Raw genomic sequence first — 15,684 nt, forward strand, 5'->3', positions numbered from 1 at the left:
ATGCAGTTAAGCTACTCACAGATCAAGTAATTCTTTTCAAAGCTTATTTATTTGCTTTGTTAGAATAGCTTCAGATAAGTCTTCACTCTAGGACTCATATATAATGTAGCCCTATTACCACCATCCAATGCTTTGTTTATTATGAGATATCTTCACTCTGCCTGGTGGGAATGTGAACTATTCCTAACCCTGTCTGTGTGACTTTGGGGTTTGTACATATACTGCTTTCTGGTGGTTCTTTCCCTAGCCTCATGGAGTTTCACTTCTTAACAGTACTTAAGCCAAAGAATTGAGGGAATTCCTCTGCAGGTGTCTTTCTCTCTTTCTCTCTCTCTGGAACTTTTTCCTTTCCAGTATTCTGTTCTACAAATTTTGCAGCTTTGGCCACCTTGAGCTCTGATCTCTGTCTCCACAACTCAGCAAAACTGCTAGATTCTCTTTAGATTTCCCTCACATGCATAGCAATCTGGAACTGCCCTATTTGAATACCTTCTCTCAGAGATCACATTCCTGTATAGCCTATTGTCCACTGTCTGAAAACAGTTCTTTTATATATTTTGTTTGATTTTCTAGTAAGTTGCTTATGGCAAGAAAGAATAGCCATAATTCTTTTGAAGTTCTATTCCAAATATTTCCTTTTTTGTTGTTGGATTTTTGTTTTAATAGTGAGGTGTGTGTGTGTGTGTGTGTGTGTGGTGTGTGTGTGTGTGTGTGTGTGGTGTGTGTGTGTGTGTGTGTGTGTGGTGTGTGTGTGTGTGTGTGTGTGTGTTTCTACTTTTTTCATCAGTTACTCTCTTGTAGTTATATGTGGTTCTTGGGAGGGGTCTAATCCACTATTATGTTTGGTGGTTCTCACTCATTATGGGTCGTTTTAATTGTGAATTGTAATTTAGCATTGTGATGGGTTATCTTCTGTGGGGCTTTGAGTTCAAGGTGTGTCCTTCTCAGAGGGTATTTGTATTTCTTTCTACCAAGCTTGGTGGAGAAGGAGAACCGCCCCCCCCCCCTTTATTTTAGTTTTAAAAAGGCATATATTCCTTTTCTTTTTTGTTACTATAAAAATGATACATGCTGGGCCAGCCGAGTGGCGCGTTGGTTAAGAACTGGCTTGGGATGCCAGAGGGCCCCGGTTCGGATCCCACATATGAGGGCCAGTGACACTGCTCTCTACAGCTAAGATGCTGAACAACAGCTCAACCTCGGAGCTGGGCTGCTGTGGGTCACCGGCGATGGCATGGGCTGCAGCCCCTGTGGCAGTGGGTTGCCATAGGCTACTGTGTGTAGCCAGCAGCCAGCGTGAGCAGCCAGCAGCCGCTGTGAGCGGCCATCCAGAAGCTGGCGACTGATCTGCCTCACCCGGGAAGCGCGCAATGATGGTACCAGCTTGGGCCCAGTGAAGCGACATCCTCCACAACTAGACTGAAGAACAAAACAACAGCAACTTGTCTGTTCCCCTTTCCCTGATTCCCCAATAAAATCTTTAAAAAAAAAAAAAAAGATACATGCTGTGTAAAAAATATATAAATAGGAAAGAGTACAAAACATGAATGTGAAATGCCTTTTCTTGTTTGAATATGTGATATTAGAGAGGGGCATAGTAGACATTGATTAATCATTGATGCTGATAGAAAAATACAAGATTATACACATTCATGTAGTGAGTATTGTTAAACTTGTCTCTTCTACCCTCACTCTTTTCCATAGTTGGAGAGTAAAGGTTGTCAGTCATTACAGATAATATATTTGAACATGATACCTTTCGTTATCATTTATTATAGAATGACTTAAACTAGGGAATGAATAGTCTTTCTTTCTTTTTAAAGATTTTATCGGGGAATTGGGGAAGGGGAACATTGTGTTTTTCCAGGACCCATCAGCTCCAAGTCAAGTTGTCCTTCAATCTTAGTTGTGGAGGGTGCAAGCTCAGCTCCAAGTCCAGTCGCCACTCTCAGTCCAGCTGTGGAGGGTGGGGGGCAGCCCCCCATCCCATGCAGGAGTCGAACTGGCAACCTTGTTGTTAAGAGCACGCGCTCTCACCAGCTGAGCCATCCGGCCACCTGTTGGCAGCTTAGCGGCAGCTCAGCTCCAGCGCAGCTCACTGGCCCATGTGGGAATTGAACTAGTGACCCTGTTGCTCAGAGCTTGCACTCTGTTTTTTTCTAAAGATTTTATTGGGGAATTGGGGGAGGGGAACAGTGTTGGGGAATCGGGGAAGGGGAACAGACAAGTTGTCCTTTTGTTCTTTAGTCTAGTTGTGGAGGACATCGCTTTACTGGCCCATGTTGGTAGTATCATTGGGCTCTTCCCAGGTGAGGCAGTCACTCACCAGCTATTGGACGGCCGCTCACGGCGGCTCATGGCAGCTCACGAAAGTGCATGCCAACTGCCCGCTAGTCTCACTGCAGCCTATACCTTCCCCGGCGACTCATGGCAGCCCAGCTCCAGGTTGAGCTGTTGTTTGCCACCTTAGCTGTAGAGGGCGCAGCGTCACTGGCCCTTGTGGGATCCGAACCAGGGCCCTGCTGCTCAGAGCTGGCGTCACAAGCCAACTCTTAACCAACGCACCACTCGGCCGGCCCAGAGCTCGCATTCTTAACCAACTGTGCCACCTGGCCTGCCCAGTCTTTTTTTTTTTTTTAATTAAAGTTTATTTGGATGACAATTGTTAGCAAAGTTACATAGATTTTATGTGTACAATTCTGTAATACATCATCTATATATCACATTGTGTGTTCACCACCCAGAGTCAGCTCTCTTTCTAAATAGTCTCTTAACAATGAAAGACCAAGGTTTTTGGTTCCTAAGAAATGGAATCAATGGGTTAGGAAGAGAATTATGATTTCTTAGTAGATCAAATGAAGTTTTAAGAATGAGGATTCATTGAAATAAAACCATGCCTATATGGTCAGTTAATCTATGAGAAATGAAGCAAGAATATACAGTGTGGTAAAGACAGTCTATTCAATAAATGGTGTTGAGGAAACTGGCAGATCCATGCAAAAAAATGATACTAGACCACCTTCTTACATCATATACAAGAATAAACTCAAAGTGGATTAAAGACTTAAATGTAAGGCTCCAAACCATAAAACTCATAGAAGAAAACATAGGCAGTAAACTCTCTGACATTGCTTTTAGTAATATTTTATCTGCTATATCTCCTTGGGCAAGGGAAACAAAAGAAAAAATAAACAAATGAGACTACATCAAACTAAAAAGTTGTTGCACAGCAAAGGAAAACGTGAACACAATGAAAAAACAAGCTAGTGATTGTGAGAAGATATTTACCAATGATACATTTGATAAGGGGTTAATACCCAAAATTTGTAAAGCACTCTTCGGCCAGCCGAGTGGCTCAGTTGGTTAAGAGCTCACTCAAGAGTGTGAACTCTGAGCAACACTGGTTCGATTCCCAGCCTGAGCTGAGCTGCCGCCGAGCTGCCAACAGGTGGCAGGATGACTCAGCTAAAAAAAAATTTTTTTTTAATTGTAAAGCACTCTTACAACTTAACACACACACACACACACACACAAACACACAAACACACACACACACACACACACACACACACAGAAAAACCCAAAAAAACAACAATCCAGTTAAAAAATGGGCAGAGGACCTGAATAGACATTTTACCAAAGAGGACATACAGATGGCCAATAGATACATGAAAAGATGCTCAATGTCATATTAACCATCACAGAGAATTGCAAATTAAAACCACAATGAAATATCACCTCACACCTGTCAGAATGGCTATCATCAATAAATCAACAAACAAGTGTTTGCAAGGATTTAGAGAAAAAGGAATCCTTGTGCACTATTGGTGGGATTGCAAATGTGTGCAGCTACTATGGAAAACAGCATGGAGGTTCCTCAAAAAATTAAAAATAGAACTACCTTATGACCCAGCAGTTCTACTTCGGGTATCAATTTAAAGAAATACAAACACTAATTCAAAAAGATATATGCACCCTGATGTTCATTGCAGCATTATTTACAATAGCCAAGATACAGAGGCAACCTAAGTGCACATCAGTAGACAATTGGATAAAGAAGAAGTGGTACATATGTACAGTGGAATATTACTCAGCCATAAAAAATAGTTAAGTCTTACTATTTGTAACAACATAGATGGACCTATTATGCTAAGTGAAATAAGTCAGATAGAGGAAGACAAACACCACGTGATTTTACTTATATGTGGAATCTAAAGAAGAAAATAAACGAACAAACAAAACAGAAACAGACTCATAGATGCAGAGAGCATGTTGATAGTTGTCATATGGGAGAGGGCTGGAGGTTGGGTGAAAAAGGTAAAGGGATTAAGAGGTATAAATTGGTAGAAAAATATTCACAGGGGTATAAAGTACAGCATAAGGAATATAGTCAATAGTATTGTAAGAAACTGTGTGGTGCCAGGTGGGCACTAGATTTATTGGGGGGAATCACTTTATAAATTATATAAATGTCTAATCATTATGCTATACATGTGAAACTAATATAAAATAAGATTGAATATCAATTGTAATTGAAAAATAAAAACTAATTAAAAATTTTTTTAATTAAAAAAATAATAATGAGGATTCATCTTCAGAGTAGTGAGATAAATTGGATCTTCGGTCCTTTGGGAGAAGATCAACCACAGTCTAAACTGGAAACCCCTCAGTTGTTTCCCAAGTGAACAGGTCTTCCTGATGCACTGCCCAGGGAAGCCAGCATACCCCAAGTCCAGATACAATACCTACCTTCTGTAGGCTAGCAGGCAAACTTTGGCAATCAGTGGAGGTCTAAGACTATGAAATTTTAAAACACAACATCACTATATTACTCAAACAAATGGATGCTTTCTATATACCAAACTTGCCCAGTTTCCTCCTACCTCTCGCTGTTTTTTCTCAGTTTGGAGTTTCTCCTGACCACACAGATGCTATAATTTGAACTACAGCCTTGCATGAGAATAGGCCCCTACTTATAAATTACAAGGGAAGACTTCCTTTTAGGCCAGAGACCAGATTACAGTAGGCTTCTATTTCGTGTACGTATCTATGTCAGTTCACTCTTTTATTGAGGTGTAATGCTTTGAAAGTCCTTGCTTTGTACGTGAAGTCTTAGTTCCAATTTCTAGCCTTTACCTGTGCCCTTGCATGGCTATTAAAACCCAGTTCTCTGCCCCTGCAGGTCAGTGATGGCTTGTTACTACTCCAGTTTGGTTCTCTGTTTGCTTTTTATCCCAGCAAATAAAGTTACATATTCAAAGGTTGTTAGCTGTTTTTCACCCAGCACGTCTAGATATTATGTATATCAGGAAATTTTTAGTTATCTATTTTGTCGTTATGCCTGAAAAGGAACTCACTGCTGTTTATTTATTATTTTATTGTTAGGAGAGAGAAAAATCACCTATAATCCCACTGTGCTAACATAGCAACCAACAGTCTTCACGTGTTGTCTATATGCAGATACATATTTAAATCATTGCAATCTCTGTTGTTTTTTAGAATACAAAGGATCTTTTAGCCATTTACTATACATATTACTTTAATTTTTATATCTTCTTTTTCTTTCCAGAACAATATAGCTGAAGTACAAGAATTGCATTCTGAATTAATGTGGAAGGATTTTATAGACCACATCAGTAGCCTCCTACATAGTGTTGAAGTGGAAGTCAGTTACTTTGCAGCAGGAATTATTGCCCATTTAATATCAAGAGGTGAACAAGCGTGGACGCTGAGCCGTAGCCAGAGGAATTCTCTCCTGGATGATCTGGTAAGGTCATTTGGTATTTTCTGGAAGCATATAAACAGCATCCATAGTCGTTAAACTGTCAAAGCCTCATAATGCAATATTGCAGTGCTAAATAAATATTGTAATCCTTTGTTGTGTTTCTTGTGTCTTGCAGCATTCAGCTATTTTGAAATGGCCAACTCCAGAGTGCGAGATGGTAGCATACAGGTAATTAGCAAGATAATTAATATTAAGCCAATAACCTAGTCATTTTGCTTGCCTAGACATCATTCCTAGTAGATGTATAATTTTTCCCTCAGGCATCTGTCTTCCTACTGGCTTTTAAAATCAGCAAAGTATTTTTACTTTTCTGCTACCTATCATTCATCAGTTCTTCTTTCATTCTACATTTATTGAAGACAAGTGCCAGAGATTTGTTCTGTGCTCTTGAAATTCAAAGATGAGTAAGATGTGGTGCCTACACACAAGAACCTTACAGCCTAGTAAGGGAGACCAAATGTAAATAAGATATAATTCACTATTACACTAGTTTTGTGTATAGAATGCTATGAAATTAAAGATGAGAGTACTTAAATCTGCACTGGAATATAGGAAAAAGTTTCCAGAGGATAAGAATTATGAGCTGAGTTTTCAGAGAGAATTAAGTAGGAGCAGAAGATTTTAGGAATAGGAAGCAGTATATTAATGCAAGGAGGTCCAAAGCAAGATGACACATTAAAAGAACTAGAAGCAGTAACAAATTAGTTTGGGGAAACAGTTTGTAATAAATTATTAAAGTTCCTACTGGATGCCTAATTCTGTTTATGACAATTAGGTGACTTGATAGCTAAGTTATTAATTACCTGACATGTTCCAGATTGCTGCATAAATAGTGTTATTACAAGTTATTTTTGTGGTCTGCATCATAAGACACAAGATCACTATATTGCTCAAACAAATGGATGGTTTCTAGATACCAAACTTCATAAATGCTGATGCTGCCAACATTTTTTATTCCCCCAACTTAAGTTCTACCCGTTTTGGAGCAGATGACCAGTGGAAATAGGCCAATTCTAGACCACCTTCATGGCGTTCTACCAGTTTGTTATCAACTAACTTCTCCTTTTCTAAGTTTTCCAACCAAACTTTGCTATTCTTCAAATGTGTATCTTCAATACCAAAGGAGTACTTCTGAAAACATGTTTTTCTGTGTTAGTACCTTGTCTGGTCACCTTCCATCTTCTGTACCAAGACTTGTCAGAATACGATCCTTTCTCAAATGGCTACGACAAAGGAAAGATATATTATCATTCATTTATATTAGTTTAAAAATAGTTGGATGAAATTTCTAGAATGAAAAGCTTAGGAATCATTGCTTTAGAAAATGACACTTACGATAGGTTGTAACTTCTTTTCTTTTGAACTTTTAGGTCCTTTAATCCATTTTTCCCATTACTTGGCTGTTTCACAACACCAGGAGTCCAGCTATGGGCAGTTTGGGCCATGCAACATGTCTGCAGCAAGAATCGTATGTACCAAAAAGAAACTATGTTTTTCTTTTTCAAGAGAAATTCTTCTTACATAGGAAAGCCATTTCTGAATTATGTATTGAGGTGATTTTTAAGGACATAGACTTTAAAAACCACAATGTAAGAGAATCTTAGTTTATAAACTAAATTTATTCCCTCAGAATAAATACTAGATACTGAATGACAATGGTGAAGGAAACTTACACTGTTGTAACCTCTTGGAATATAAAGATTAGGATCCTACAATGAGCTCATTTGTTCAGCAGAAAGTCTTAAGAAGAGCTAATGTTTATGGTACATTACAGTGCCCAATCCTCACCTACACAAAATTCCATGGATGAAGATATTGTTCTCAACACCCATGGTTTATGGAGAAGCAAACCATTTAGATAAGATTTTGTATCATTCTTTTTTGAAGGTTTGTGATACAACTCTTTGTCACTTATTTATTAATATAAACTCATTCCATTAATGATTTGAAACACTGCACAAGAAACACATAGAACCATTAATAGTGAAGTATAAATTAAAGTTTGTTGAAATTAAAAATCAGGATCAAGGTAAAATAATTTGAAAAAAATTAAAGAGTGGAAAAGTAGTAGAATATAGATACTTAGGCCGTACATAATGATTCATACACTTTTTGTGGCTGGGCTGCAAATAATCAGCTACATGGTTCTCTTTTCATATTAGGGGGCTAAAACTTTCCATATCCTCAGGGAAGTAAAGCTTTTCTAAGCAATTAACTTCAAATTAAATTTATTTTCTAGGACCTTAGAGGGACCATATTATAAGTAACCTTACATAAGAAATGTAAGAATTGTTTTTTAGCAAATCTTACAGCAAATAGCAGTAACATTTTGTTATATTCTTTCTCATTGCATTCTTTCATGAAAATTCAGCGCATACCACAAAAAGGCAACTCAGTAAAAGTTCTTTTGTGTTAGATGGACAGAGGAGGAGGGTTTAGGGAATGGAATGTGACAGAGAAAGCTGCTTTGTACCCACCTAAATTTTCACCTGGAGTTTTTTCTGGCTCCTCCTCTTATAGACTTCACTATAAAATTTTTCTTTTACTGTACCCACAGATTCTGAGAACTTCCTATTTTCTTAATAGTTTATCCCATCTTATACCCAGCCTCTAATCTCTAGGCTTCTTTCCTCATTATTCAAGAATGGACTTTTCACAGTTCCATAGAATAAAATAAAACATAACTAAATAATAGTGCATTTTCATATGTGTTTGTTTTTGTGACTACTTTTATGTGCCAGTGTTCTTTCAGGTTTACTCTGTGGAGTGACCAATCTGAAGAATTTATTCTAAAATCCACTATAATTTGGGGAATGTTAGAATATTTTATTTCCAACTCAGGTAGTTCAGGTACCTATTTTCTTGCTTCCTGGCTTAGTTTGTGTATATTTAAATGGAATTTACTTCTCAGTTTGCATTAAAAAATTTTAATGCTGGTTATAGCTTTTAATAATTAAGAGATAGTATAGAGTAGTGGTTAACAGCACACAGGATCTACTAGATCAAATCATGTTCCACTTATTATATATGCCATCTTGAGCGAATTATTAAGCCCGGGACCTCAGTTTCCACATTTGTTAAACGGGAGTAATAATAATACTACTTCACACATTATAATGAGCATTTTTCCATATTTTAGAATGTTTTGACAACATGATTTATAATAATCACATAATCTTTATTATATGGTATATTAGTTTCCTAGGGCTACCACAATAAAGTACTACAAATGGATGGCTTAAAACAACAGGACTGTTTTGTCTTTCAATTCTAAAAGCTAGAAGTCTAAAATCAAGGTATCAATAGGGCCATGCTTTTTCTGATGGCTCTAGGGGAGAAACCTTCTTTGCCTGTTCTACCTTCTGGTGTTAGATGACAATCCTTTACATTCCTTGGCTTGCAGATACATCACTGTAGTCAGATGGCCATCCTCTCCCTATGTATCTTCACATCGTGTTGTGTCTGTGTCTAAATCTCCCTTTTTAGTAAGTACACCAGTCACGACCTCATCTTAACTAATTACATCAGTAACAGCCCTGTTTCTAAAGTCACATTCTGAAGTATTGGGGGTTAGGACTTTAACCAACCTTTTTGAGAAGACACAATTCAACATGTAACATATGGCTATACATTCAGTAAATGAACTTACCATTTACTAGACCCTGGCACAGCAATTTTATTGAACTGGGGAGACAGAAATCAGAGTTTGGCGAGACTGAGCTGCCTGGAATTTGTAGACCAGGGGAATGCAGAGGTGCTAGCTATATCTAGAAAACACTTCAGAGATCTACATAAGGGTTTCTTAAATCTTTGGCTGATTACTAAGCATGCATGCCTAGGGTGAGACTCCTTGAGACCTGATAAAGAACAAATACCAAGGAGCTGCTAACTGAACAGCACTTGGAACTCACACAGGTTGGGAAATATTTGAGTTCTAAACAGTGGAAATAAATACCCAGGGCATTCAATTCAGATGCCAGAAGAGCCAGAAGAGATTAAACTAGCCGTAAAATAAAGCCATCTTTAGGGAAACCTAACAAAGCTTAAAAACAAGTCTTGAAATGGTCAGGCTGCTCTGCAAATAAATTAACTGTCTGCCAAAGAAAAACTAAGCACTCTTTTTTAAAAGACAACAAGGGCCGCCCGAGTGGCACATTGGTTAAGAGCTGGTTTGGGGGCCGGCCAAGTGGCGTGATGGTTAAGAACTGGCTTGGGACGCCAGAGGGTCCCGGTTTGGATCCCACATATGAGGGCCAGTGACACTGCCCTCCACAGCTAATTGCTGAACAACAGCTCAACTTGGACCAGTGAAGCAACGTCCTCCACAACTAGACTGAAGAACAAAACAACAGCAACTTGTCTGTTCTCCTTCCCCTAATTCCCCAGCGCTGTTCCCATCCCCCCAATTCCCCAATTAAAAAAAAAAAAAGAATGTGAAACAACTTGCCAAAAATTATATAACAACTTCAGTTTTGTGATAGCTTATATAAAGTTAAGCATACATTTAGCATTTGCCCAGCATTCTTGGTATTTCCTCAAGATCAATGAAATGAAAAGTCCATCAAAAAACTTATACAAGAATGATTATAGTATTTTTTTCATTATAATGAAACACTGGGGTGGGGGGAGAACAATCCAGCAAATGTCCATCAGTACAATAACATTAAAAATATTGGGTTGTCGGAAAAGTCATAACATATTTTTTCTACGTTTTTCGTTGCAAAAATGCATCATGACATTTCCGACAACCCCATATGTGGCATATTCCATACAGTGGAATACTTCCCAGCTTAAACATAAAAACAAAAAACTACATAGGCATAACAACATGGATGCATCTCAAAAACATACTGAACAAAAGTAGACACAAAAGAATACATACTGTATGATTTCATTTGCATGAAGTTCTAGACCAGGCAAAAGTGTCTATGTACGGAAATTAGAACAGTAGTAGCCTGGGATGAGGAATGGAGGGGAGACTGACTGCAAAGGTGCACAAAGAAACTTTTTAGTTGTTGAAAATATTCTACACCCTGATTGTGGTGATGGTTACACAAGTATATACACTTGGCAAAACTCATAAACTAGATTAAATTTTATTTTATTTTAGTTTGAGTAAATTATTTAATAAATATGACTAAAACAAAAAAAAACCTTTATAAGTCATATGTACAAAAAATATTTTTATAAACAAAAAGCAAAGAAAATATTTAGAAATAAAATTGCATGTACACTATGAGTGCCATTAAATTTTTTAAAAAGGAAGTGCATAAAAATATAACAGTACCTATCTTACCTGTGATTCGGGGTCAAATAAATTTTCTTTTCCAGATTGTCTGTCTTAAGGTTATGATTAAAATATAAATATACGTTCAGAGGGTGCCAAAAAAAATGTATACACATTTTAAGAAAGGAAAAAACTGTATTAAAATTACGCTGATGATAACCACTTTGAACACCTCTTGTAATTGCAGAAGTCAAATGTGACTTGTATTCATCTTTTGTTATCAGTATATATTGAGTATTAAATCTTAATAGTTTTTTCCTTTCTTAAAATATATAGTTGTATACATTTTTTGGCACCCTCTGTATATATAAATGGTATGTGTGTTATTTATGTGTGGGGCCTTGCAGTATAGATATATCATTACAGAGATATTTATCAAGCTGTAGCATATGTTAGTGGTCAATAACAAAACAGCTAAAATTTAAATGAAAAAAGAACTTTTTTTGTGGAATAATTTTTAAGTGTTTTAAGAAAAGCTCTGTCTCTTGTTTTATTTCAGCCTCAAGGTATTGCAGCATGCTGATTGAGGAAGGAGGATTGCAGCATTTATACAATATCAAAGAACATGAACAGACTGACCCCCATGTCCAACAGATTGCTGTGGCCATTCTGGACAGCTTAGAAAAACACATTGTACGCCATGGGAGACCACCTCCCTGTAAAAAGCAGCCCCAGGCCAGACTAAATTGATAGCCATAGGTAATTGGATAATTGAATCACAAGAATCCTTTTTGTGATGTTGGTTCATTTGGAATATCTTAACCTTCTGTGATGTTTTGGGGTTTCTATGACAAGAATCATACATCAGAATGGGATTAACGATGTACAGTACTGCCCGTGTGAACAGTCTCTAATTTGTCTTGTGATTTTTAACATATGAGGCAAGAAGGGTCCCTTCCTTCATCATTGCCTTTTAGGAAATTTTCCACATCTTTCAGTGTTTGAACTTACCCGTGCTTGAAATTCTACAGTTTTATGGTAAAGTTTGCACGAACCCTTAGACCAGACGTTTCTGATCTTAAAGACCCTTCCAATCAGTTTGCAGCTTCAGATAAGCTGTTAACATGATTTCTGGCACTGCTTCAGTTGTAAATTTTATACTGCTTCTGTATAAACTGCCTTCATTCTATGTCTGTGTACCTTTTATAAGATGTCCTTCTTAGTGAGAAAGAATGGAAATCTGAATCCTCTCCTTCCAAAAGCTACTTACTGGCTGGAGCCTATGGCTGGCAGAAAAATATGTTAAAAAGAAAAACTATTAAGGGAGAAGAGAATTTAGGAACTGGGAAGAGGTCCACTCTTATGGTATAGTTTTTACACTGGGGCAAGCTATCCTTCTGGAGCCCACCTCTCCTTAGGCAGTAGCTTGTTCTTCACATCTATTCATGGAAGCGTGAGCTGCTGCTTCCTACACAGACGGCTGGTTATTCTCTAGAACTAGTTCCCCAAGCATCACAGTGTAAAATATTACAGCATTCTGTGTTAAAAGTTAAATGTCTAAATCTCTATATGCCACATTGTTGTAAAAATGTGAATTTTTAAAATGTCTCTTGTTAAAACTGACCATCTTTTCTCTCTATTTCAAAGTCATTTTATTCAGTGGAATAGAGACTACATATGGTGTTACCTGCTCAGTTAAAATACAATTAACAACAGTAAATGTCACCATGAGAAGTTAAATTTTCTTTTGTTTCAAAATACATGTATCTTAATGTTTTCATGTTGGAGAAAGATGTCCACATCTCACTGCCAAAAAATGAACAAGAAGAATTAGACTATTGTTAAATGTAGTGATGCTAGTTGTAGTGTATAAAAGGGTTATTTTTTAGACAATTGTCTTTCCTTTAAGATACCTGCTACAGTATAGTAAAGAATCAGTTATCATTATATCAATAATGGCGGTTGGGAGGCAGCAAGTCATCAAGAAACTTAATTCCCATTTAAAATTTTAGTTTGTGAATAAGGTTAATCACAATCTCAGATGACTGTATTTTTTTTATACATGGCCAAAATGTTTTCAATTGAGATTTTAAATTGTATGTTTAAATTATGGTGATTATTCAGAAGCTTTTTTTTTTTTAAGATTTTTATTGGGGAATTGGGGGAAGGGGAACAGGCAAATTGCTGTCGTTTTGTTCTTCAGTCTAGTTGTGGAGGACGTTGCTTCACTGGCCCAAGTTGGCACCATCATTGCGCTCTTCCCGGGCGAGGCAGATCAGTCGCCGGCTTCTAGATGGCGGCCGCTCACAGCGGCTGCTGGCAGCTCACGCTGGTGGTGCTTGCTACACACGGTAGCCCATGGCAACCCACTGCAGCAGGGGCTGCAGCTTACGCCATCGCCAGCGACTCATGGTAGCCCAGCTCCAGGTTGAGCTGTTGTTCAGCATCTTAGCTGTAGAGGGCAGTGTCACTGGCCCTCATATGTGGAATCTGAACTGGGGCCCTCTGGAGTCCCAAGCCAGCTCTTAACCAATGCGCCATTCGGCCGGCCCGGGAAGCATTTTTATTTATTGGGTTGTCGGAAAAGTCATGACGCATTTTTGCAACGAAAAACAGAGAAAAAATACGTCATGACTTTTCCGACAACCCAATAGAAAGGAGCTGGTTTGTTAGTATGCTGATAACATTTTTGACATATACATTTCATACCACTATTGCAATAATCATACTTGAATTATTTGGTATTCCTCCACAGGGATGAAAATTAAACTTAAAAAAAAGTGTAAGTATTTAGAGCCATTAAAAACCAAATTAAATTGTGAGTTAACTGACTTAATTGGTTTAAGAAATTTTTATAGGTGCAGGATAAATTTTCACAGGTTAAGTCTATTTCAGAGGAAATGGAAAATTCTTTAAAATTTTCCCCATTTTCTGAATTTTAATGTCTAAGGCAAAATGTAGAAAATAGGACAGCATACAATAGCTTGGAAATTTCTACTAGCTATGTTGATCATTTCCAGGTCTCCTAGCAGGTGTAGTTAAGGGAAAGCCTATTTGAGAAGTTTAACTTCAAGTTTCTCTTATATCCTGTTTAAATAAAAGTGCATGTACCTTATAGACTAATCTTAAATTTTTGTCTTTACAAATTGTTTTCACAAATGGCTAAAAATATACAGAAAACAATAAATCTCTTCATTACTCAGAATAACTTGTTGATAGATGAAGACTCAAAAATATTTAAATTTACTACTTTGAACACTGGTAATGGCCAGATACCTCTGAGTCTTAAAATAATTGGTCACATCCCAAATATATAAAAATTGTAGTGCCTTTGTGGTTGGGATGGTTCTTAAAATTGTGTATCTGATTAAGGCACAGAATTGTCTTGAAGGTCTTGAATCTGGCTGAAATATATTAGATGTATATAATGGAATAATAAGCATAACTGGCCTGTCCCTACAGTTAGAATCTATTAGGCCTCCCTTTAGCATTTGTATAATAGAATATAACAGTACTTGGTGCCTTCAGGTTACCTCTTCAGTGGCTTAGAGGTACTGTTTCAAGCACAATTTAGACAGGTCAAACCACTCATTGCTCAAATCATAGGTGTGCTCAGATATTGTAAAATATCACTGCATTGGTCCACAAACAACAGCAAGGTTTAGATCTACTAAAAAAATGAAATTAGACTTTCTAGAGCGTAATGATGCATGTTGGTATCATTGAGTAAAACAGAACAGTAAGAAATTAAAGCAAAAGTAATTAAGCCATCTCATTCGTTCCATTAAATAAGTTTTGCTGTGGTCTTTATACTCTAAAAAATATTTTTTTGTTTCTTTTTACAGTTGAAAAGAAACATAAATCAAGTAGTAATAGTGGTTAGTTTACCCTCTGGCCAAGGACTCAGTGGCTGTTAATCTTGGTTGAAGATTTTAAAAATCATATCAGACTGACAGTTCCAGGAATTGACCTTAAATATTGCTGCTCCTCACTCCTGGACAGAAACACTGTTTAGTGGCAACTGACAACTTAAGTGAATTACCAAGATGGAGGTGAATTACTGTAAGGCTGCTATGGAAATTTAATTTTATGATATCTTTTTATTTCAAACATCCAAAGAATCAAAGATTCATGTTTAAAACCATCAGTCCTATATATCCAGCTTAGGAAGTTGCTTTTACTATTGGGACCTGTTGAGTTGTCCTTTTTCTCCACAGCCACTTTCATTTGGCTGTATTTTTAATTATGCCATGTGTCAAGATAACATTGGGCTATCTTCTAGCCCTTTGGAGCACATTTTAATAAAAACATTTTATGTGCTAAATTAGGGTAGATTAGATTAATGAACCATGGTTTTGGCTTACTGTTTCGCAATGCATGACACCCCCCCCCCAATAGAACAATGTGCAACAGTACCCAAGTTTGAAAAGAGGTCATGAATAGCAGGGAAAACACTTACTGTTTTGTATATGTTGAAACCCACCCCTCTGCTGCCCTCTAATGGTATGTTTTACATTCTTTGGTTATTGTGCAACTTTTATCTTGGGATAAACAGTATTATTAAACTGAAGGTGTAAGTTAAAGGGAGTTTCTTACTGTCAGCTGATGTGGGGCCGTTTTATTTGTATGTTACTTTTGGGGGGATTTTATGGGTAGGGCTTCAGAATAGTGT

At 37.3% G+C, this 15,684-nt stretch overlaps 1 protein-coding gene across 2 annotated transcripts in view; it reads left to right on the forward strand.

Moving 5' to 3' along the window:
• ZYG11B (zyg-11 family member B, cell cycle regulator) overlaps positions 1 to 13,207 on the forward strand; it is an 85,813-nt gene extending 72,606 nt beyond the window's left edge. For both annotated transcript variants that reach the window (XM_019625969.1, XM_019625970.1), the window contains 4 exons: positions 5,570 to 5,767; positions 5,901 to 5,953; positions 7,156 to 7,253; positions 11,572 to 13,207. In XM_019625969.1, coding sequence (XP_019481514.1) covers positions 5,570 to 5,767; positions 5,901 to 5,953; positions 7,156 to 7,253; positions 11,572 to 11,762 — 540 coding nt within the window. In that variant the 3' untranslated portion in view covers positions 11,763 to 13,207. The remainder of the gene's footprint in view (positions 1 to 5,569; positions 5,768 to 5,900; positions 5,954 to 7,155; positions 7,254 to 11,571) is intronic.
• The last annotated feature ends 2,477 nt before the right edge of the window (positions 13,208 to 15,684 follow it).

This window comes from Hipposideros armiger, unplaced genomic scaffold, assembly GCF_001890085.2.
Source record: "Hipposideros armiger isolate ML-2016 unplaced genomic scaffold, ASM189008v1 scaffold_646, whole genome shotgun sequence".
Taxonomy (NCBI): Eukaryota; Metazoa; Chordata; class Mammalia; order Chiroptera; family Hipposideridae; genus Hipposideros; species Hipposideros armiger.